The sequence below is a fragment of the Cryptotermes secundus genome, unplaced genomic scaffold (assembly GCF_002891405.2).
Source record: "Cryptotermes secundus unplaced genomic scaffold, Csec_1.0 scaffold818, whole genome shotgun sequence".
In the NCBI taxonomy this organism is placed as follows: Eukaryota; Metazoa; Arthropoda; class Insecta; order Blattodea; family Kalotermitidae; genus Cryptotermes; species Cryptotermes secundus.
Genome location: NW_019744129.1, coordinates 235474 through 256721, shown reverse-complemented (window position 1 = coordinate 256721; position 21248 = coordinate 235474). Strand labels below are relative to the sequence as shown.

Here is a 21248-nt window from a genome sequence, read left to right as displayed (position 1 = left end):
CCGGACGTGTGTGTAATTGTGTAATTGGGAGCGTGTGATACAGTGATACCTAGCTCCCCTACTGTAAACGTGTAGACTACTGAAGACAGAGTGAACTGATTTGCGCATAGGGTTATAAATCGTGAAACCCCGCAACAGTGTTAACAGATTAATGCGATTAGGGTTATAAAGTGTGAAACCCCGCAACTGTGTGATAAGTAATTGTAGCCGTTATTTGTAGATTGTTAAATAAACCAATTAACCATCTCTACGGCGTCTTCAGTAACGAAACACGTTACAATATATTATATGTCTTTGGTCTTGCTCTCTTCCACACTACATGTTTCGGCCTCTATCGGCCATCATCAGGTGTATACTCTTAACGTTGCTGCTACACTGAACCCAGTCTAAAATTTAACATTTAAAAACACATTGTTATTTTCTTCGTATTATCAACATCTACCTCGTTGATATGTGTCTGGTATGTAGATTATATTGCACACGTCAAATTTGTTTTTCCTGTAGTAGCACTATAAAATCTTTAGTTATGATTTTAAAATCCTTTAAAATGTCTCTAAATTTTAAATTTAAAATTTAAAATTGTTAGGGTTACTCGCCCTATGTCTAAAGTGCTGGAGCGGCTAGTTCTTGTTTCCACACTGTACAGGTGTTATTCAGTGTAGTCTTCCTGTGTGTGTGCCGCTGCTTGTCTTTACTACATAACATATTTAAGTACTGTCACAGCATCTGCCTAGGGGGACTGAGGACAAGAATATCAACCAGGACTGTTGGCCTCAGGGCCAAAATTAAAAATCAGTGACTTACTGAATATGAGCAAGAGTGCTAACAAATACAATGTGGCATCTGTTTATTAGATGAGCAAACTGTCACAGAGAAGAGGACCATTCCCATATCAATATTTCCAGCATCCCTGAAGAGCATTTCTACAAAAATATCGCACTGATTAGAAACTATAGTAGATAAATAAGAATTCTACATACAGAGGTCCTGAATACATTTATAAATCCCATTATAATTTCATACTTAGGAAGAATTTGATACAATTTTATCACTTCTACAGACTTACAGTAAAACATTGCTGATCAGTATCCAGTTCTGACACTGGGTAATGATGCCAATACTAGCTCTCAGAACTGCAGAACCCTGTGTCCTCAGTTGTTTGTTATACCCTTACAATAAAGATCTCTTGCTCTGTCACCATAATGTGACTTCTGCCATAGAAGGCTTTTATATGCTATTCCATTCTTCAAAATCTGAGTCTGCTAAAGGTAGAGTTTCACATACAACTCCCAGATCATAATATCTTAGACCTAGTTCTGATATCAACTTTTGAAATAAGACAGATATAATCACAATATCTTATGAACCATGTGTAGGAATCATTTGAGTCTCAAAATGACTGCTAAGCATGTTGGTCACAAGGTAAATGTATAGAGAAAACTAAGTACATGTTGCTGTCTTGTCACCAAAATGCAGGGCAAGATCATGACACAAAGATAGTTAACAGAGCCTTAAAAAATGTGGCTCAATTCACATGTTTGGGAATGACAGTAACAAATCAAAATTTGATTCAGGAAGAAACTAAGAGGAGACTGAATTCGGGTAATGCATGCTACTATTCAGTCCAGAACCATCTGCCTTCTCGCTTTCCGTCTTGAAACGTAAAAATTAGACTACACAAAACCATAATTTTGCCTGTGGTTCTGTATGGGTGTGAAATTTGGTCTCTGACATTAAAGGAGGAAGATTGAGGATGTTGGAGAACAGGGTGCTAAGGAGAATATTTTGACTGAAGAGAGATAAAGTGACAGAAGGTTGGAAAAAACTGCATACTGAGGGCCTTCATAATTTGCACTCTTTGCCAAGTATAATTAGAATAATCAAGTCAAGGAGGATGAGATGGGCACAGCATGTAGGATGAATGGGAGCAAAGAGGCAACTAGGAGGACCATGATGTAGGTGGGCGAATAATATTAAAATGGTCTTAAAGAGATAGGATGAGTGGTATGGGCTGAACTGATTTGGCTGAGGACAGGGAACACTGGAGGGCTCTTGTGAACATGGTTATGCACCTTCAGCTTCCATAAAATGTTGGAAAGTTCTTGAGTAGCTGCACAACTGGCAACTTCTCAAGGACTCAGCTCCATGAAGTTAGTTTTAAGAGTACATTAAAGTTATTAGCATTTTTTATTATCACTTTGCAGATCTAGATTATTGCTAATCATGATTAGCTTTTCTTCATATAGTTCAGATTAGCAAGGTTTCACTATAATTCCTGTTTATAAGATTAAAAAACCTGCATCTCTTTACACTGGTTACAGCAGAAAATACTGTCACAGAAGTCAGATATTTTAGTGAATGCTTTGAAGAACGTTTTCTTTTCCATCAGTCATACAATGTGAAGACAATCATATGTATATAAAACAGTTATGACAATAGGCTTCCCTGATTCTTACCCACTCCTGTTACATAAATGGTAATGGCTCTTGCTAAGCCTGGGAAAGTCAATACACTCTCAGCTGTGCTGCCAAGGCACAATAGTATCCTGGAACACACACTACTGGAATAGTCATGCATGATATTACAGTTTTATATGACCCATAGACATAATCTATTAAGTAGAATATATCAGATTATATAAAAGGGCCATATTCATCAGAAAGATAGTTACCTTGCTCTCAACACATGGTGATATGTTGGTATAAAATGCATGTATTAGAAGTTAGCTTTTCACTTGTGATAAGAGTGTCCTCCCCTGAATCATTAAAACAGAAAATTATTTATAAAATTTGTATGCTGCATTAGAAGGTAATGTAATTAATTAACCATGTATACACATAAAGGTTACAAAGATCATTGCTTAATGAAACGATTTTAGTTTGGTGATCCCATAAATATGGGACATACAAGACACAGAATTTTGGCAGTGCACTGTACATTGATCATTATGTTGAACTATGGCATAGTTTGATTAACATGTACACTTGAACTCTGAAGATGATATGAGAAGCCATCTTCCATTATGATCTTTATTCCAATTCTTTTGTTAAATTTCTTAATCAGTACAGTCCATTAACAGCTTCTTCAGCAATACAAGAACAACAAATTTTTTAACAAATACTGCTCACAAAGAAGAAAATAAATAAAAATAAATAAACTGTGTAATTAGTATATACTTGTCTAAGGGATTCAATATAATGTTAAATATTTCTCTCTCATATAGCCATGGACTGCTGATAGGTTTATTTCATAATTACCCATAAACCAGTAGACAAATCTCACTCTCTTGTAAAAACTGCATGGTTGACCTTAAAATACTGACATGAGAGATCTATACATATCTATTGCTGCTACTCCTATTAGTTTCTGTACTTGGTGTTTACAAAAGTACACATACACTAGAGTTCAATTAAATGCAGTGTTTAGGATATTGGTGAACAATACTTTATTCAAAAAAACAACAAAAAAATAAAGAACATGGACATAAAATGAAAGAGAAAGAAAGAAAAATCATAACAGCAAATTTTAATAACTGTATAGCAGACATTGCCATAAATTTCTACAATGTAATGAGAATACATATGATAAGGGTGCATGATTAGCACATATTGGGAATGCTTAGACCAGAAGGGCAACCATGCAAAATACTTACACCACCCAATATTACTATGTCCAGTGACAGAGAAAACTCTTCTCGAAACATTAAACTAGTAGTATGAACTTGCCATGCTTCAATCACATCTCATGGCAAAACACATACCAATAATATCTTTAGAAATTTTTAATTCATCAATTCAGAAAAGCTGCAGTGGGAAACATATTTTTGGCACTTATATATACAGATTATGTAAGACACTTGGAACATTTCATATCATGGGTTTATCAAAACTAATTATGTTTCTACTTTAACAGGATTCTCTTTACAACTGATAACCTGAGTGCATACTTGGTAGCATAGTCATGGAATTACAGTATTTCAGTTCCAAGAATGGAAACATTTTGAGATAGCCAACAGGATATAAACTGAGCAAAATTGCCAATTTCTTCATCATATATCATGTAGTTCATATCTGTCTCTTTATTGATACCACATTAAACAACTATTTTAAGTACACTACAAAACTAATCAGTTAACATTGTAACTATACAAGCTAAACACATCCTCACAGTTTTAATTAGACTTTCATAGTTATTTGGACAACTGTCAAAAGATTCAATCGTTGCTCTAAATTAATTACCAAATCAGATACCCTAAACCACAAAATTCACTACATAACATAATCTCAGGGTCATGAAAGATGTTACTGTTGCTCCAACATATCCATGCAAAACTGTGTTATAACAGTCCTAAAATGCATGAATGTAAGTATGTAAATATATATCCATCCATGGAGAATTGCCAATTTTATGAAATATAATAAGAGTGCATCATCTTGATTAATATTTTTGCACCTGGCTTCACTCACTGAAATACTGCTTAGCTTGTCTATATAAAGAAAATCCTTTACAAACTGATCCTTTTTATTGCCATTAAGGTTACCTAGAAAATTTCTACACCCTGTGCAAATCTTTACAGCATATCTCAACTATTGTACTTTGGTCAAATGGCAAGCCATTTTAACATGGTTTGATACTATTAAATAATATTTACTTTGATAATTACTACAAGGAATGCACAGAACAAATACAGATTAAAATCTCTAACAGAAAGAATATGCAAAGCAATGCAGCTACAGTAGATAAACTTCATTCTATACCAATTTACATACAATGATCATGATTACTGATAGTTTTGCTGCATTACTTACTAATGACAAAAATGGATATGCCATTGTGAGGTGACATGTATGTCATTACAACAAATTTACACTTACATCTCCACTAACAAGAATTCTCAATTTTTTACCAACATGTAGAAATAAACATCACATTTGTTTGAATAATTTTCTCTGAGCGTAGAACACAAGTAACTGATTTTGTTTCTTCTCAGATATTTAAAATAATCCTAATGCTAATGACAATTTAAAATCATTTATAACTATTTTCAACTCCATCATTATCCAGTAACTACCAAATAAAGTTACAGGCTCCTTCACACATAATGCTCAATAAGTTTCATATGTAGAGAATTTTTGGACAATAACATTCTAGCTCTGCCAAAGTTAAAAAAGTATCCAAACATTTTTCTGTTACATATTTTCATGACTGTTATTTTTCCAGCTGTCAATGGCTATCCCATGTCATGTTTACAAACTGTATTTTTTTTGTGGTGTCCTCAAACATTCTAGATCACCAGATTTTAAGTTCTTTTTACTTTTTTAGGTTTATTTTAGATTTTATGCATCTCTAAGGAAAAGTGTTATGCAAAACATTTTAAAAACAAAGAATAGCTTTATTTTGTTAAAAATTAAAATGCTTAACTTCCCAGCAAAGACACGAAGCAATAACCAATTTTAGTATATTCTTTAGTCAGAAAACTTTCTTTCAATAATTTTTCTTGTCTTCTATCAATGTTACTCAGTCTTGAGGAAGGGGAACATTACCTTATTATATAAATGAACAAAATATTCAAATTATTTCTCTTCTAGTTTTAAAGCTGCAACCATAATCACAGTCAAGTATTATTCTCAAGTTTGACTAGTTCATGCTTTGCTACTCCCCAAACATGTTCATCTTGTTTCACCACAGACCATCACAGGCAGATTTCTATACATTTTTTATGGTGCCATACCAAACACCATCCAATCACAAGGCTTAAAAAACTGCAAGGAATGCATTACACACATTCACAACCTTGCTCAAGCACCGCAGAAAAAAATCTGCCATGAAATTTGTGGAATCATCTTTGTGGTAACTACTTTTCTTTTCCTCTTCAGACAAAGGCAAAGATAACTGGATGCATCCTAAACCTTCTTGTCTAAGTGGAATATACTTTCAATATTGCGAGTTTTCTTCAGGCTGTTGTATGAAGTTTGGAACACTGCCTTTACCCTTTGAAACACATCTCGATCATACACTGATCGAGCTGTATTCGTGAGGTCAAAGGGCTCTGTCAAATAGGAACAGAGAATGTGGCAAATATAATTATTTATAAGCAAATTCACAACTTCAACACAATTCAGTCCTATGTACTTTTGAAACATTTCATAATAGTTTGTGTTATTATTAGTAATTAAATCATTTTTTATAAAGTTGTGTACCAAATACACAATCATAATATTCAGGAAATTAACACCTTGTGTTATAACAGAAAAATAGCTTATTTATATCCATGTTTCCTGGAGAAACGCTATGTCCGTCACCACTTTCATTTGCAACATGTCGATTTTGGATTATTAGTGTATATCAGACTTTGAATAGTTCTTGCATCTTATATTCCATTTGGGGGTGGGGAGCCACTTTTTAAGTTCATAAATTTTTTGACCTAAAATATGTTACCTTCTTAAGGAATGGTGACCTTCAAATTGTTCTCTTCAATGGTTACTCAAGTATTGAACGAATAACATGAAACGAAACCAATGAGTACAGCATTTCTGTGTTACGAAGTCAATCATTACAGAAGTTAAAAAACATGATCATAAAATTCAAGATGCAGATCATAAATGTGCTTTACAGAAATTGGGAATGAACGTTAAAATTCTTTTTTTCTAATATGAACTCATGAATGTGGTGAAGAACCTTCAGGTTCCATAGGAAACAGGGAATATCTTGACCAATTAAGCAACCATAAACTTCTCAAAAGACCCTGCACCACAGATTTGGTGGTCAGTTCTCTGACAGTGTGACTTGTACATGGATCAACACACTAGGTCTTTGGATATGAAATTTTATGCTTCATGATTAAGAATAATGAACAACGTTCTTACCTTCAATGCAAAGGTATTTCCATTGATGGGGGTCATTTTTGTATGTACGAGCTCTACGACATTCTTCTATTGGTACAAGGGATGCCAACCGCACAGAAATGGCATACTGGCTGAAGCTGAAACATAAATTCACTTGATTCTAGATTTCTAGTTCTATGTATGGAAAGAGAAGCAGAAACATATGATATTTAGATTTTGTAACATGAACAATTTACACATTTGATTTTCTACACGTACGTTTCACTCATAAATTCATAAATTTAAGCAAGATAAATGTATAATGGACCAAAGCTTAGTTAACCGTCATGAGTATCAATTAAAAATTCCATCATTAGAGCTGTCACAGACCTGATTTCCACATTAACACTGTGGCCCTTGGCTAACAGTCTCTACTTACAGCTAACAGGAAATGGTGTAGTCGATTACCTGGCACCTTCAATCTTGATTCCCTGGCTAAAGGAATGCATCATAACATAAAGCTCTAGGTTCTCAAAAGCAGGACAGGCAGGCACCTGGATAACAACTCTGTGTATAATATTGTGACGTGGATGGCGTAGTGGGAGGGGGGGGTCGCGTGAACTCTGTGATCTCGCTATGGCCCATCGCTGTTGGCTGTGCTTTTGCCGTCGTCGTGTGTGACGTTGCCCTCGCCATTGCTGGTCACTGAGCTTTCGCTGTCATCTTTTGCTGGGTGGTCACCCTCGCCCTTGGCAGTGCTCTTGCCATTGTCGTTGTGTGTGATGTCGCCCTTGCCGCTGGCTGTGCTCTCGCCATCGCTGGTCACTGGGCTGTTGAGATCGTTGTTTGCTGAGCGATCACCCTCGACGTTTGGTGTGCTGTGGCCGTCGCCATTTGCTGTGATCTTCTCACGTACCCATCTTCTGATCCACTCGAAGCAGCCGCTGGTGGACCAGTCTCGGGAGTGTTTCGTGCCATCTCCTGTGTTTTCTGGGTAACTCGTCATAAAAGTCATCGTCGACGTCCAAATCGTTTTTGACGCACAAGCATGTTCAGACCCAACCAAAGCAGCCGCTGCTTGTTGAGTCTCGGGACAGTTTTGTGCTCTCTCGTAGTTCATCATGAAGAGAGCCGCTGTAACCTTCCATTTCGGTGGGAAAACAAGCATGAATGCTCTCCGCCCCAAGCTCCATATCCGAACCAGAAAGACGTATGTTTACAGACATTTTCGTAGTTCCTTCACATTATTTCAGAGTCACAGTCTTCTCTTGCGATTGGTTGAAATGCAAATTAATGCTGGTAATGGATTTTACTGACGAAGGTAGTCCCAGTGGGAGGTGGGGGTCGCGTGAACTCTGTGATCTCACGAGTGATGTCACATACTGCCACTCCGTCCATCAGTGTGCAACGCTCTGTAGACACCCCTTTCCCTGCGGTGACATAACACGGGACGCCGCAGTTGCTATGTAGCTGTAAACAACTCCCAGCAGCGCTGCCCAGCAACGCCTTTGTAAACACGGTGGGGAGTCCGTGCAACGACTGTTCCTAGGCAGTTGGTAAACATGATGTTACGCAACAGCGGTGCCTATTACGTAACTGTTTTCTGTGTTGTCCATAACGGGGCTAAATAGGGAGCAGCGAACACTATTCACAGTTAGTTACGAGAGTTATGAGTTAGCCAGGGAGTCAGCAGTCAGTCAGTAGTAGTTAGTAGTTAGTAGTGTGTGAGCAGGAGTGACACAGTGCAGATGGAACAGTCGCCGAGTTCAGTTGTAGCGGAAAGAAGAATACCGGAACGTGTGATTAGAAGTGACAGTGTGAGAAGCAGATGCTTGGCTCACAAGAGAAGTAATTGGGAGTGTGTAATACAGTGACAGTGGAATAACTCCCGTATCGTACTGTGAATATGTGTAGACTACTGAGGACAGAGTGGACAGATTATTGTGTAGGGTTGTAAATTGCGTAAACCTGTAACAGTGTTATAATTAATTGTAGCCAAGACTTGTAAGTTGTTAAATAAACCAATTAACAATCCAAACGGCATCTTCAGTAGAAAAACACGTTACAATATATTAAGTTCTGAGCAGAACTTATATGGCATACTTGTTGAAGATGTAATATATTAAATAATTTTGAGACCCTAAATTAACCTTTAACTCCCTGACTAACCATATCCTAGTCTTTAAAGGTCCATTCATATCATCCTGCATTGATCGTTTCATACACATAGTNCCACTTATATAGCTGCAGTGCTTGCCTGTGGCGTAATGAGTGCCACGTCACAGTAGGACGTTGATTACGGTTACGTTAGCGTTGCGCGTTACGTCACCGCGTGACATAGTGTTTCCAGATACATTCATATCATCATGCTTCAATCGTTTCATGTACGATGCGGCACGGTCTGACTCAGTGCGGGATTCTCGGAGAGAATATTTGTCTGATACGCTATGTGTCTGAACGTGCTGTGCCAGACCACAATGGAAGCAATACGTACAGTATGAACGAGTCTCAGTCGTATTCATACACATCCAAGTGCACTGCCATCATGGACAATGAAAAATTGAATTAGTATGGGAGTGTTAATTTTTCTATGATTTACAGGACAAAAGATATAGTGATACCCAAAAAAAAAGGACACAGCATGGAGAGATATTGCTCAAAAGTTACACACATCTGGTAAGTAAAGAAATATTTTATTTTAAACATTAATTAAGTACAATGATATGTAAGTTAGAGTGTAGGCCTATGTTTTAGCCCGTTCTTCCCTCTGGGGAATTTAGAAACCTAGCAAATTGTTCCTTGATGCGAAAAGCAGCCTCTGTTGACTGTTGCCTCCTTGATGTAGTATTGTATTTAAATTATTAGGTGAATTAAGTGAAGTTTGGTATTGTACATGAAAGTTCACATTACCACCGGTTTTAATTAAATGGTTTAGTATGCATGTGGTCAATATAACTTTCTCTGCATTCTTGGGTTTCAATTGTATTCTTCTATTGTACAAATGAAACTTTTGGGCTAGAATCCCAAATGCGTTTTCGACAACTTTTCGTGCATGTGACAACCTTTTTTTGAAATTAATTTTTATGAGATTGGCTTCTTGTGAAGCAGAATATGGTCTCATTAAGTAAGTCTTCAGTGGGAAGGCTTCATCTCCAATTATGCCCAATGCGGCATGGGTGTTACTGTCTCTGGAAATGGTTTATCTTCAGGTATATTTAGCTTTTTCTGAGCCAAATATTTTCCAAGCTTCAAGTTGGCAAATATACCCCAGTCACTATTTTTTCCATAGGCACCAATATCCACCACAATAAAATTATAATTAGCATCCATAAGAGCCATTAGCACAATTGAAAATGTCTTTTTGTAATTAAAATACAAGGATTCGCTGTTAGCAGGGGCTGCTATTACAACATGTTTACCATCAATGGCACCAACAAAGTTCAGAAAGTTCCACATATTCCAAAATGCATTGACAATCTCGCACCATCTTTTGGTTGTTGGAATGGGCATATACGATTCCAATAACTGTTGTATAATAATGTTGCATAAGTCCACAACAATGTTTTGCACAGTGCTTATTCTGAGGTGATAACTGAAGGCTATAGATTTAAAAGAGTCTCCAGTAGCCAGGAATCTGAAAAGAAATTAAAGTTAAATTGAAAAATTGAATTGGGTCGATTTTATTTTAATTTAATTGTTTTTTCTTTCAGATAAAGAGTGTAAAAAATACTGGAATGCTATGAGAGACAGGTTTCAACGTGCAATGAAGAGGCAGAAAGAAACTAAAAGTGGGCAATAATGTGTGCCTGTAAAAAAATTGGAATTTGAGGATGAGTTGTCCTTTCTTCAACCCTATTTAATGGACAGGACTACCATCACTTCCATAAATTGTGCAGAAGGGGACACACATGATGAAAGCTCCAGTGACATGGAAAGAATTCCAGAAGATAACCCGACAGTTCCCACATTTTTGTCTAAAAAATCAGGTACACCAGTCTCCAACACACCAAAGTCCACTGCCCCATTGGTGTGCTTACCCACAAGGTTGAAATCATGACAATTCCTAAAGAAACCTGAACCTCAGGAAACCTCTTTGGCTGTGATAATGAAATATCTACTGAACCAGAAGCAAGCAGATGACATCGATACATTTTTTTTCCAGTATGCCAGTAACTGTAAGAAAATTTCCACCACATCAGAGGGCTATAGCAAAAGAATAAGTTTTTTCAGTCATTTCCAAATTAGAAATAGAATTAGTAACCCAACCATCACAACAGCCAGAGCATCAATACCATCCAGCGATGACACCCACTCCTTCTCCCGGCCCATCTACCTATAGCTACTCAAGTGACAGCTGGAGATCTCAACTATATCAGGAGAAACAAAATTCTCAAAGAAATATGAATTTTTCTCAAGAATTTAACACTGCACAAGAACAAGCACTAAATTCTGTGCAAACATCAGACAGACTTGAAGATTATTATAATAACTTCTGATAACACTGTATTGCTACATAAGTAGAAATTAATAAATGTAAACTTACCTCGAGCAAACTGGTAGTTTTTCTTTAGGAGTTATTGCTTCCTTGAAAACTGTGTCTTCCTTAGTTATCACCACTTTGATTTTTTCCAACTCATTAAATTGATATTGAGATAAACGAAAATTTTGAAAAATATTTTCTTCATCATCCATTAGTTCTTTGTAGAGAGTTCAGTATTCTCCTTCTGTCTTCCTTTCATTAAGCATTTTATGGATGGAAAAGCACTTATGTTTACGTTTCTCACTATTTTGAATATTCTCTTCTTCTGATAAAACTGATATAACACACAATTCTTCAGAAGATACTAGATGCAACATGCTTACAAGAAGGTATGAGCTGGAATGGTTCGATGTCTGATATGAAAAGTTCGCACAAATGTCATGCAGGATGATATGACTAGACCTTAAATTGTAGGTTCAGCTGGCCCTGTTATCTATTAAATTATGTCATCATTTACTCTGCAATGCCTCACAAGAAACATGGGAAAGTAAATCTTTTCTCTCATCAGATTGTGATTTTTTGTGATGCTGTGTAGACTTTTAGGCAAATGCATTTTAGAGAAATATTCTGCCTTCATCTTCAGGGATCAAGTGTGTAGACTGAGGAACTGTCCCAGTTATAGTACATGGATGCTGAAAGGTAGGTCACATCTTGTTTTTTCTGTTTTCATTCTGGCACCACACAAAGTTAGGAGGAGACAGCTGTTCACAACTGTCAATTCTAACAGGCAAAAAAAAACTATTTTTTTTGTCGATTTCCATGTCTGCATTATATCAAGTAACTGACTGCCATTCTGTCCCCTTTGTCAACCTATCCCTTATGATTTGCAGTCCTTTATAATCCTTGGCTTCATAGGGTTTCCATGTTCATCACAGAAATTACCATTTGATAGCACTTTGTGTATATTTGTCAGCATGTGTGACATCTGTCTCGCTAGACCACTGCTGTCAAGTCATCTCATCTTAAACCAAACTTCATGTTATTTCAGTCAGATATTATGTCAGTGAAACAGGCATATTTTGGAAGTATGTGTTAAGAGGCCCTACATCTTGGTTGACCACTAGGAATGCCAAGACACAGGTGGGTGGACAATATTAAAATGGATCTTAGAGAGACAGAATCGCATGGTATGGACTGCATTGATCTGGTTCAGAATAGGGATCAATGGAGATTTCTTGTGAACATGGTATGAACCTTTGAGTTCTATAAAATGTTTGGAAATTCTTGAGTAGCTGCACAACTTGCAGCTTCTCAAGAAGGGCCCATCTCCATGAGTTAGTTAGTATTAAGAGGCACAAATACAATCTGGTGCAAGGTCTGTTGGAAACATCAAAATTAGCCTGACATATATATGATGAGGTCCACCAAGTGTGTTGCAAGGAAATCTCACCCATCTGGACTCCCACATTAAAGAAGAAATTCGCAAGTTACAGCTCTGTCCAGTTTAAGATTATATGGAAATGCTCCAATTCTGGGTTTTATGGGACGAGTCTGTCAGCATTATGCAGGTGCTTTTATTTAATAATTGTAAGCACTGGCTTATCTGCTGTAAGGTTATTACTGACATGTAGAAAATTTTATTTACTTTAATTGCAGTCCACTGTACTTGCTGGGTTTATTTATATTCTGTTGTCTTCTATGAATGGTTCTAATAACAGTATGAAGTCTCTTCTTTACGAGCACATGCAAAACTGTCTTCAGAATGAATGAATACAGCAGAAATGCAGTACTCATCAACAAAACTTAGACTGGCAAAGCGCTGAGATTTCAGAAAATGACTGATGTCATCAGTGCAGTTAACTTATTAGGCCACATGGGCTATACCACAAACACAATGTATTCCTTGATGAAATAAAAGGTGAATATGGTGATACTGTGCACTATTCTGAAGTTTGTTGGCTTAGTAAAGGTAGAGTTTCTGCAACATTTTCAATCATTATTAGAAGAAATCAACGTTTTCCTCATGAGCTTTGAGGTTCTCATACTGGTGACTATGAAGAGTACAGTATAGTCCTTCCAGGATGTAGTAACGTGATGTGTGGACCTTTCAGAGGAATGTATTACCTTCATTTTCACAGTCAAAGAGTACACCAAGCAAGAAATAACTGCTTGCTCAGTTTACTCTTTGGCCGAAGTTTGTTCAATGTTTACGTATGTGAACAAGCTTTCTCACTGAGGAAGCTAAGTAAATCTGTACAATGGAACCAGCTGATATATAAGAATCTCAGTTGTTCCTTTGACTCACCACACATGAATACTTGACAACTGCAGAGCATGCTCAATGGTCACATTAGTAAACTGTTACGTTTCAATTACTTACAAATATCAGAACTTTTTAATTTACATTAATTTGAAATTTATCTAATATAATTACTTACAGAACATGTATTTCAAGAATGCCATCTGCCTTTCTCTACAAAAGCAGTTCCAGTGTTTCTACTAACATCAAATACAAATTTTGTTATTTATTATAAAATCTGTATCACACAGCTCGCATACGAAGGGGAGTTTGGCAATGTGGCCCTGTGCATCACTGGCTTAGTCAATATGAATTAAAGATATTATATTACTATGAGTGTCATCCAGAAAGTAAAGACCACTAGCACACGTGCGTTACTTCCTGACTTTGCCTGGGACATTTTTTTCCATCCTCCTTACAGTCTCGAACTGGCTCCAAGTATTTTCACTTGTTCACACATCTGACGCAGCTTTTTTGGGTGGCTTGAACATGGGAAGCAAAGTAGTGAAGAAGATGGTTAAAGACTGTTTCAATGGACTGGTGGCAGATTTCTACAAAGCAGGCATACAGAAACTCATCACATGATATGACAATTGACTGAATCTTCATAGGGATTATGTAGAGAAATGATTCAAGGTCTTTAGTAATGACATAAATATAGTTTTTTAATGTTATTCTTTTATTTTTTAATCACTGAAGAGTCTTTACTTTGTGGACGGCCTATTTCTTTACTTTCACTGCATCTTAATTAAAACATATAAATGTCACTCACTCAAATTCTACATAATAGCGCAGAAAGTCATGGAGAAGCTCGCCCAGTGCCTGTGTATTGTCTGAGTTGAATGGTTGCAAGTCTTCATGCATGTCTATCATCAGGACATCTGAATGTGGGGTGAATTTACCTTGATACATTTCATGGAGGCATGGAAGTACTGGAGGTGCAACACCACCTGTGGAAATGAAGATTTATTGTTTGATTATCTGTAATACCACTATTAAGACTGCACTATCTGTATGGCATAGGCCGTGCCATAGCTCAAGCAGTTAGTTGCTGGCTTCCCACTGCGGCGGCTCAGGTTCAATCCCGGGTCTGGTCAAGTAGGATTTGTGGTGGAGAAAGTAGTGCTGGGGGCAGGTTTTCTCTGAGTACTTCGGTTTCCCTGCCAATCTTCTTTCCACCAATTGCTCCACAATCACCCTCACCTATCATCTGGGGCTGGTACAATAGGCCAGAACTGGCCACAGTACAAGGGACTTAGTCCCACCCGACTGGCGATAAATTAAAAAAAAAATCTATATGGCATAAAGGAAGAGTGTTTGAAACATACACAGAAATTAAACACATTTTATATGGCTCCAGTAAATCCAACTTTCAATGAGGACTGGAAATCTTTTACTAAAAAATTCAGTGGAATTATTCCATTTCAGTGTAGTGAACCTTAGGCTACATACTTCAATAAAGCTGAACAAAATTAAATTAACTTACAATTCCGACTCATGACTTTTGTTTAAAGATTTTGTGAAACATGTTCTTCAACCTATTATTTCCATGTAGGAATTAAAGTTTAATTTGACCAGATTCAAAACATGTTTAGGTTCCAGTCAATAAACATCTCACATGTTGGCCTCAAATGCTGCAATTTACCACAATGTTACATGAATACTGAAGTGTTTCAAGTTTGGAGAGGGATGCAAGGCCAGTCCACAGTAATGCCACAGGGTATCCTATTCTAAGTGCAGAGTATATCACACCATTTCATCATATAATTTAAAAGGTCTATATATAATTTCAGGTTATTACTATATTACACTAATTAATGATTCAATCTGCAATGACAGTTTTGAAGGTGCAACTTCTTGTCATGCTTGTAAGCTGTTGATGTACTATGTTGCCACTCTTTTATGTAAGTGTTACTTCTACAACCTGTTTCAACCTTTTAAAGTCATCATCAGGTACATACTCTTATGTAGTTGCTGTATTATATCATTTTTTCTAGTTCAGTGTTCTAAAATTTTGTTACAAATAGTTCCAGTTATTGTCAAATTTTGCTAAAATTAGTTAAAACTTATTTTTTTAATGTATACTCAGAACTATTACATACTGCTGCCTACTGTTGCAACAGAACAGCAGAATTAAATAAAGTAAGTGGCCACATGCTGTGAAATGTGTACAAGCCTCAGTTTGTTTTCACAAGCAAGACTTACTGAAAGCATTCCTTTGGATTTTGCACATTGCAGTTTCGTGCTTCACAAACTCCAATGAAGCTTTGCAAAATAAGTTTCTGAAGGGCAGATACAGCATGGGATGGATCATGTGGATGGTCAGAAGACAAGGAATATGCTATTCAATTTATGTACATATATCTAATAACCTAGGAGGATGCTCTCATTTTTACATTGTTACAGCCAAGAATACAATCTCAAAACTCTGTTACAGAAAGTAATAAATAATTCCAGAATATTTTAACACTGTCAACTGCAGAACAAAACTTCTGAAACAAATGTATGATTAGCTTATGAGAAAGAACATTTCTTTATGGTAACCCATTCCAGTGTTATCAGTTTAAACAAGTATGGTACTAATAAAAACTGAAGCAATAATACTCACACTGTAAGAAATGAATGACCATAAGCACCAATGAATAACTCGATATTGTCATATTTTTGGCATTGTTGATATCATGTTTGTGGGCCCACAGCTTGACAATGAGTACAAGAGGACGCACTCTCCAGTCCACTGCAATAATTATAGAGGTGATCATCACCAAGCAGTGCTTTTACTTGCAACGAACACTCACATATAAACATCAACAAATCAACAAGGTAAGCAAAGGCAGATTTATGAGTACTCTACTCCAGTGGAATGTGTCTTACACATCCAACATGAAAATGGAACATGCGGATAAACTCATCAAAAGAGAATCACTTATAAACAGAGCCAACATACAAACTATTACTTTTTGTAAAAATTACCCAGTGATGAATGAGAAAAAAATCATTGTACAATACTATCATGGAAATATCTACTTTTCATATGATGATGATTTTCAACACATGCATTAATACCGAAGGCTTTTTAAAAAACAGGCCATGTTGTGAGACACTGTGGAAGATAACATAAATTTCACTAAGACAATTATAATAATTACAGATAATAATATTAATTGAAATAAATTAAAACAGATCGTTAGGAACTAATTAATGAGGAACTCACTTTGTGAGTAGCAGTGGAGCAGATGTGTGTTGCGTATTCCCACAGAATTGTTGCAGTTCAGGTCTACTTCCAGAGAGAAGCTTGTGTCACGGAACTTCAGGATAGGCACTTTAGCTTGGATTAATTCTGGCCGTGCTAACTGTTCTGTTAAAAGAAGAAAACATATTATCTTATTTAAGGCTCTCACAGCAGCGTTTGTGAAGAGATATAATGCAGCGTAGTCTACTGAAAGTCAACTGATGTTTTGGAGGAACATGTTGCCTCCAGCTTCAGGGCCAAACAATAAGCCAAGCAAGAAATGAGTGTGAAAGCAGATGGCAACCATGGAGGCAACATGTTCCTCCAAAACGTTGGTTGACAGCCAACAGACTACATGGCATTACATGCCAGAAGATAGAACTGTTCAAGGAAAACATCTACAAACACACATAATCATATATACCATATTAATCTGCATACAATTTTCCCTCACATATGGGAAGGAACCACACTTTCTTGTATACAAAAATGTTTGGCATATTTTTGTAGTCATAAAACACAATTTATTTTCAACTGCCACAATATGCAACTCATGTATAATAAAAGTCTGTTACAGTAAGTACAGAAAATAAAGAGAAGTCTGTATTACAATCATATTATTATTAAATATGATTTCTTAATGACTGCCTTTTAAGCCTTCTGGCCTGCTAACATAGAAATCTCATAGACTGTGACCTTGAAGTGCAGCACATTCAAATATGAACTTTGGCTTGGCAATGTTTCAGTATCATGTACAACAGAGTCAGTTGTGCTGTGTGTACAGGTGATATCTGTGAGAAACAAAGATTGTAAAAAGCTATGCTATCATGGAAAAAATAAGAAAAAGTTTACATAGTGATATGAAGTATGAAGTCACAAGGAGTTACAAAAATTAAAATTGGTAGGTTAAATATTTTCGACATTATGATACTGTAGTAAAAACAGGAGATAAAATCAGCTATTGCACAATTTACGGATGATATTAAGCAAATGCTGAAAGTAACAAAGGTGAAGAGAGTATACTTAAATTGTTTCTTGCATCCTGTTGTGTATTTAATTAATATTAGAGTCAATTTTACTGACCACACAACATATTTTTATTATTATTACGCTACATGTTTCGACCTCAAGAGGTCATCCTCAGGTGTACAAACACAGCTGTATAATTGCACGCAATGATATTTGTCTTTTCACTTATTCGATCCTGTATCTTATTCAGGCCCACGCTCAATAATATATCAAGATCCTCTCACAAAACACAAGTTAAAATATTATTCTAAATGTCAAAAGTTAAAATTTAAATTTAAAATTTGCGAATCGAATTTCAATTCAGATCACTAGTGTGCTTTCACTTTCACTTATACAGTCACTTCCTACTTACGCTCATCACTGCGTCAAGTTCACTTTAACTAGTTTTAATTATATTACTGGTTAAAAAGTTCATGAATTAAAGTTCAATTTTATTATATTGCACTTTTCACTTTTTGGAGGTCTCGCTGTTTTTCTGCGTCCTCTGATGTTGCTGGATCTGTACGGTCCTTGTCATGATGGCTACTGATCACAACATACTTTTCACAGCACATACCATTTCACCACGTGGGAATAGTGTACACTGCTCATATGTGTAAACTCAACTGTACAGCCTCTTCTTGCCTTGTGACTATGGTATTAGTTAGATTTCTGAGTAGTCTGGTATAGATTTAAGACAAGGCACATTGAGTTTCTGGAAGCATTATAGCCACTTAATCACAACCACAGTCTAATGACACATATTTGTACTTCCACAACATTAAGACTGTGACCTTGATAATTATCTCTATTGAGTCTGCCTTGTTTTGAACTGTATCACTACTCTTGCCATCCAAATGTATATCAGGTTCAATGTATGCAATATAAAAAATTCAACTTCCTTGTTATAGAATTATTATATGTAATGTGCAAAATTTCTGTGTGTCTGACAGTTTGTTTACTACGAAGTAGGTATGAAGGAATGTTTTTTGCTACTGCACAAATTTCTATGCATCAAATTGAATGATTGCAATATCATTTGTAATCCCGAAGATGTTTCTTGACCATTATAAATTCCAATTACAGAGCCACTGTACTGTTTATTTTTCAAAAGTGTTATAATTGTAGGGTTTGAGTTTCTCACTGTGGTGGTTAACACACCATGCAGTCCACTGAGAGTCAACAAACATTTCAGAGGAACACGTTGTCTCCATCATCAGGGGTGAAGTGTAAACAAAGCAAGAAGTCAGAAAGCACTCTCCCTGCTGCCTGCTTCATGCTGGTTTCTTGCTAGACCTACTCTTCAACCCTGAAAATGGAGGCAACATGTTCCTCTGAAACATCAGATGACTTTCAGTGGACTATATGGAATTACCTCCCACAAGCTAAAACTCTTCAATGCTATATTTGTTTCTCACCTTTACCTACCAGTATGAGCAGTTTCACAACATCCTGTTATAGAGGGAAGAAACACAGTCACAGCAATGGGGAGAAATCTACTGAGAAGTAGAAAGCCATAATAATTTACAGCACTCATTTTACAATTAAAACTTACCGTATTTACCTGAATATAAGACGAGGTTTTTTCATACTTCGGCATCTGAAAAAACAAGGGCCATCTTATACTCGTATATTTGGAATATACCACGCTGGGGTCAATGTATTTACATCACCAGTTGTATTCTGCTGGCATTGTTTTCTGGATGGTTAATGCGGCAGTTTTGTAGCACTGTCCTCATTTTATTTACAGGTGAAGTAAGTGTGGCTGTAGCTACTTCTATCCCATGAAACCAATGCTGCAGTGTGCAGTGCCAGAAGCATTTGGCAATGTGGTGTTATGAATGGCAGTGTGTGATGGCTGAAGGTTTAACATGTGTACACAGAAAAATTTGCATTTTTCATTTTTGTGAGAGAAAAAAATAAGAACACTGTGATATAAATAATGGGTGACCATGTTGAAATGAGAGGTTTCACACTGTCTGAGACATTAAGAGGTGTGCATTGCAGCAACGATGTGAACTCTAAATTAATGGTCATGAAGCACGAGGGATAAACCAAACACTGAGCTGTGTCATGAAGAAAGTAAAGCATATATCTGACACTGGAGGTAATTACAAGAACAATTAAATATCAATTCCATGTAAAAAACATTTCAAGGGCTCAAGCAAGGATGGCACATAAATGACGATGATGATAATGATGAACAAGCGTTTGATTTAAAAATGTATAGTTGGATGGGCTCCCTGGTTCATGGGAGATGATGCATAAGAAAGCCAAGTTGACCATCAGGTTTATGCAGCAAAATATCCTATAACTTCACAAGCAAACATGAGCTAAGAAGCTTACAGAGGACTATGCTGAGAAGAGGTATGTAATTAGTCTATGCTGGAAATATGACAAACTTCATGGTCCACTTAGAAATTCACATGTAAACCCATGTAAACTTCATAATTGAAATATGGGACGGTAAAATCTACTGGCCATGAGGTATTTCAGAATAGCAGTAATGCTCTCTGTACAACACCCTTTCTGAACACACACACAAAAAGATCTATCCAAGGAAAACCTATGCAGTGTTATATTCAAATCAGACACATCAGACCCTGTCAATGGGGACAGAGATAGTCCCTGAAATGTCAGTGATATTTAACCAACTGATATGGCTGACAGCCTGAGAGGATTTTATCAACTCTAACCGCTATAAAAACTTCATACATCATATTTAAATCCATGCGAATGACTGGATGTGTCACTGGCCAGAGAAGTCTTGGACAGATGACCAGGAGCTCTTCTATGAACAGGGAGAAGCATTTTGAGGCTATGTATGAGGTAACATGAAACTCCAAACCTGTGAATTCAACACATACCTAGTGATTACACCTTAAAGCATTATCTCCCAGTTTCAGGTTCTTGATGTGGTAGTTAACAAACCATTCAAGGATTGTTTGTGTCACCTCTACGGCGAATGGCTACTGTCTGGAAATTGTCCACTGATTCCACTAGGGAAGATGACGAAACTGCCTGAGGCATTATTTGGGGTGAAGAAGTAATGTATGGGAAGGCATCTATGATGATGCAGACAATCCTTTGGGTGATGAAGGAGGTGGTAATGATAGTGACTGTTATACATGGACTGGTTTATTCAATGTACCTTTTTATACCCTTGTCTTTTTAATTAATGCAATTTATTCAGTACTTTCTACTAACACTTTGTGCCTTTGTACTAATAACATGAGTTTCTGCAAGTGTCTGAATAGTTATGTTTATTTAACTTGAAAATGAAGACCTTTTGTGAAATGCAAGCCTGGCCAATCCTAATATGGACAAAAACACATTTTTATGAAAACTAAACATTTTAAGAAGGGATCATCTTATATTCAGGTAAATATGTTATATACTTATAGT

At 36.5% G+C, this 21248-nt stretch overlaps 1 protein-coding gene across 1 annotated transcript in view; it reads right to left on the bottom strand.

Annotated features, from left to right (window-relative positions):
- Positions 1-1841: 1841 nt before the first annotated feature.
- Positions 1842-21248, bottom strand: part of LOC111874541 (poly(A) RNA polymerase gld-2 homolog A) — a 48649-nt gene continuing 29242 nt past the window's right edge. The window contains exons 8-12 of the mRNA XM_023870118.2: positions 16818-16961; positions 16212-16340; positions 14376-14553; positions 6867-6982; positions 1842-6049 (exon numbers count right to left, since the gene is read on the bottom strand). Of these exons, the coding sequence (XP_023725886.1) occupies positions 5904-6049; positions 6867-6982; positions 14376-14553; positions 16212-16340; positions 16818-16961 (713 nt within the window). The 3' untranslated portion in view covers positions 1842-5903. The remainder of the gene's footprint in view (positions 6050-6866; positions 6983-14375; positions 14554-16211; positions 16341-16817; positions 16962-21248) is intronic.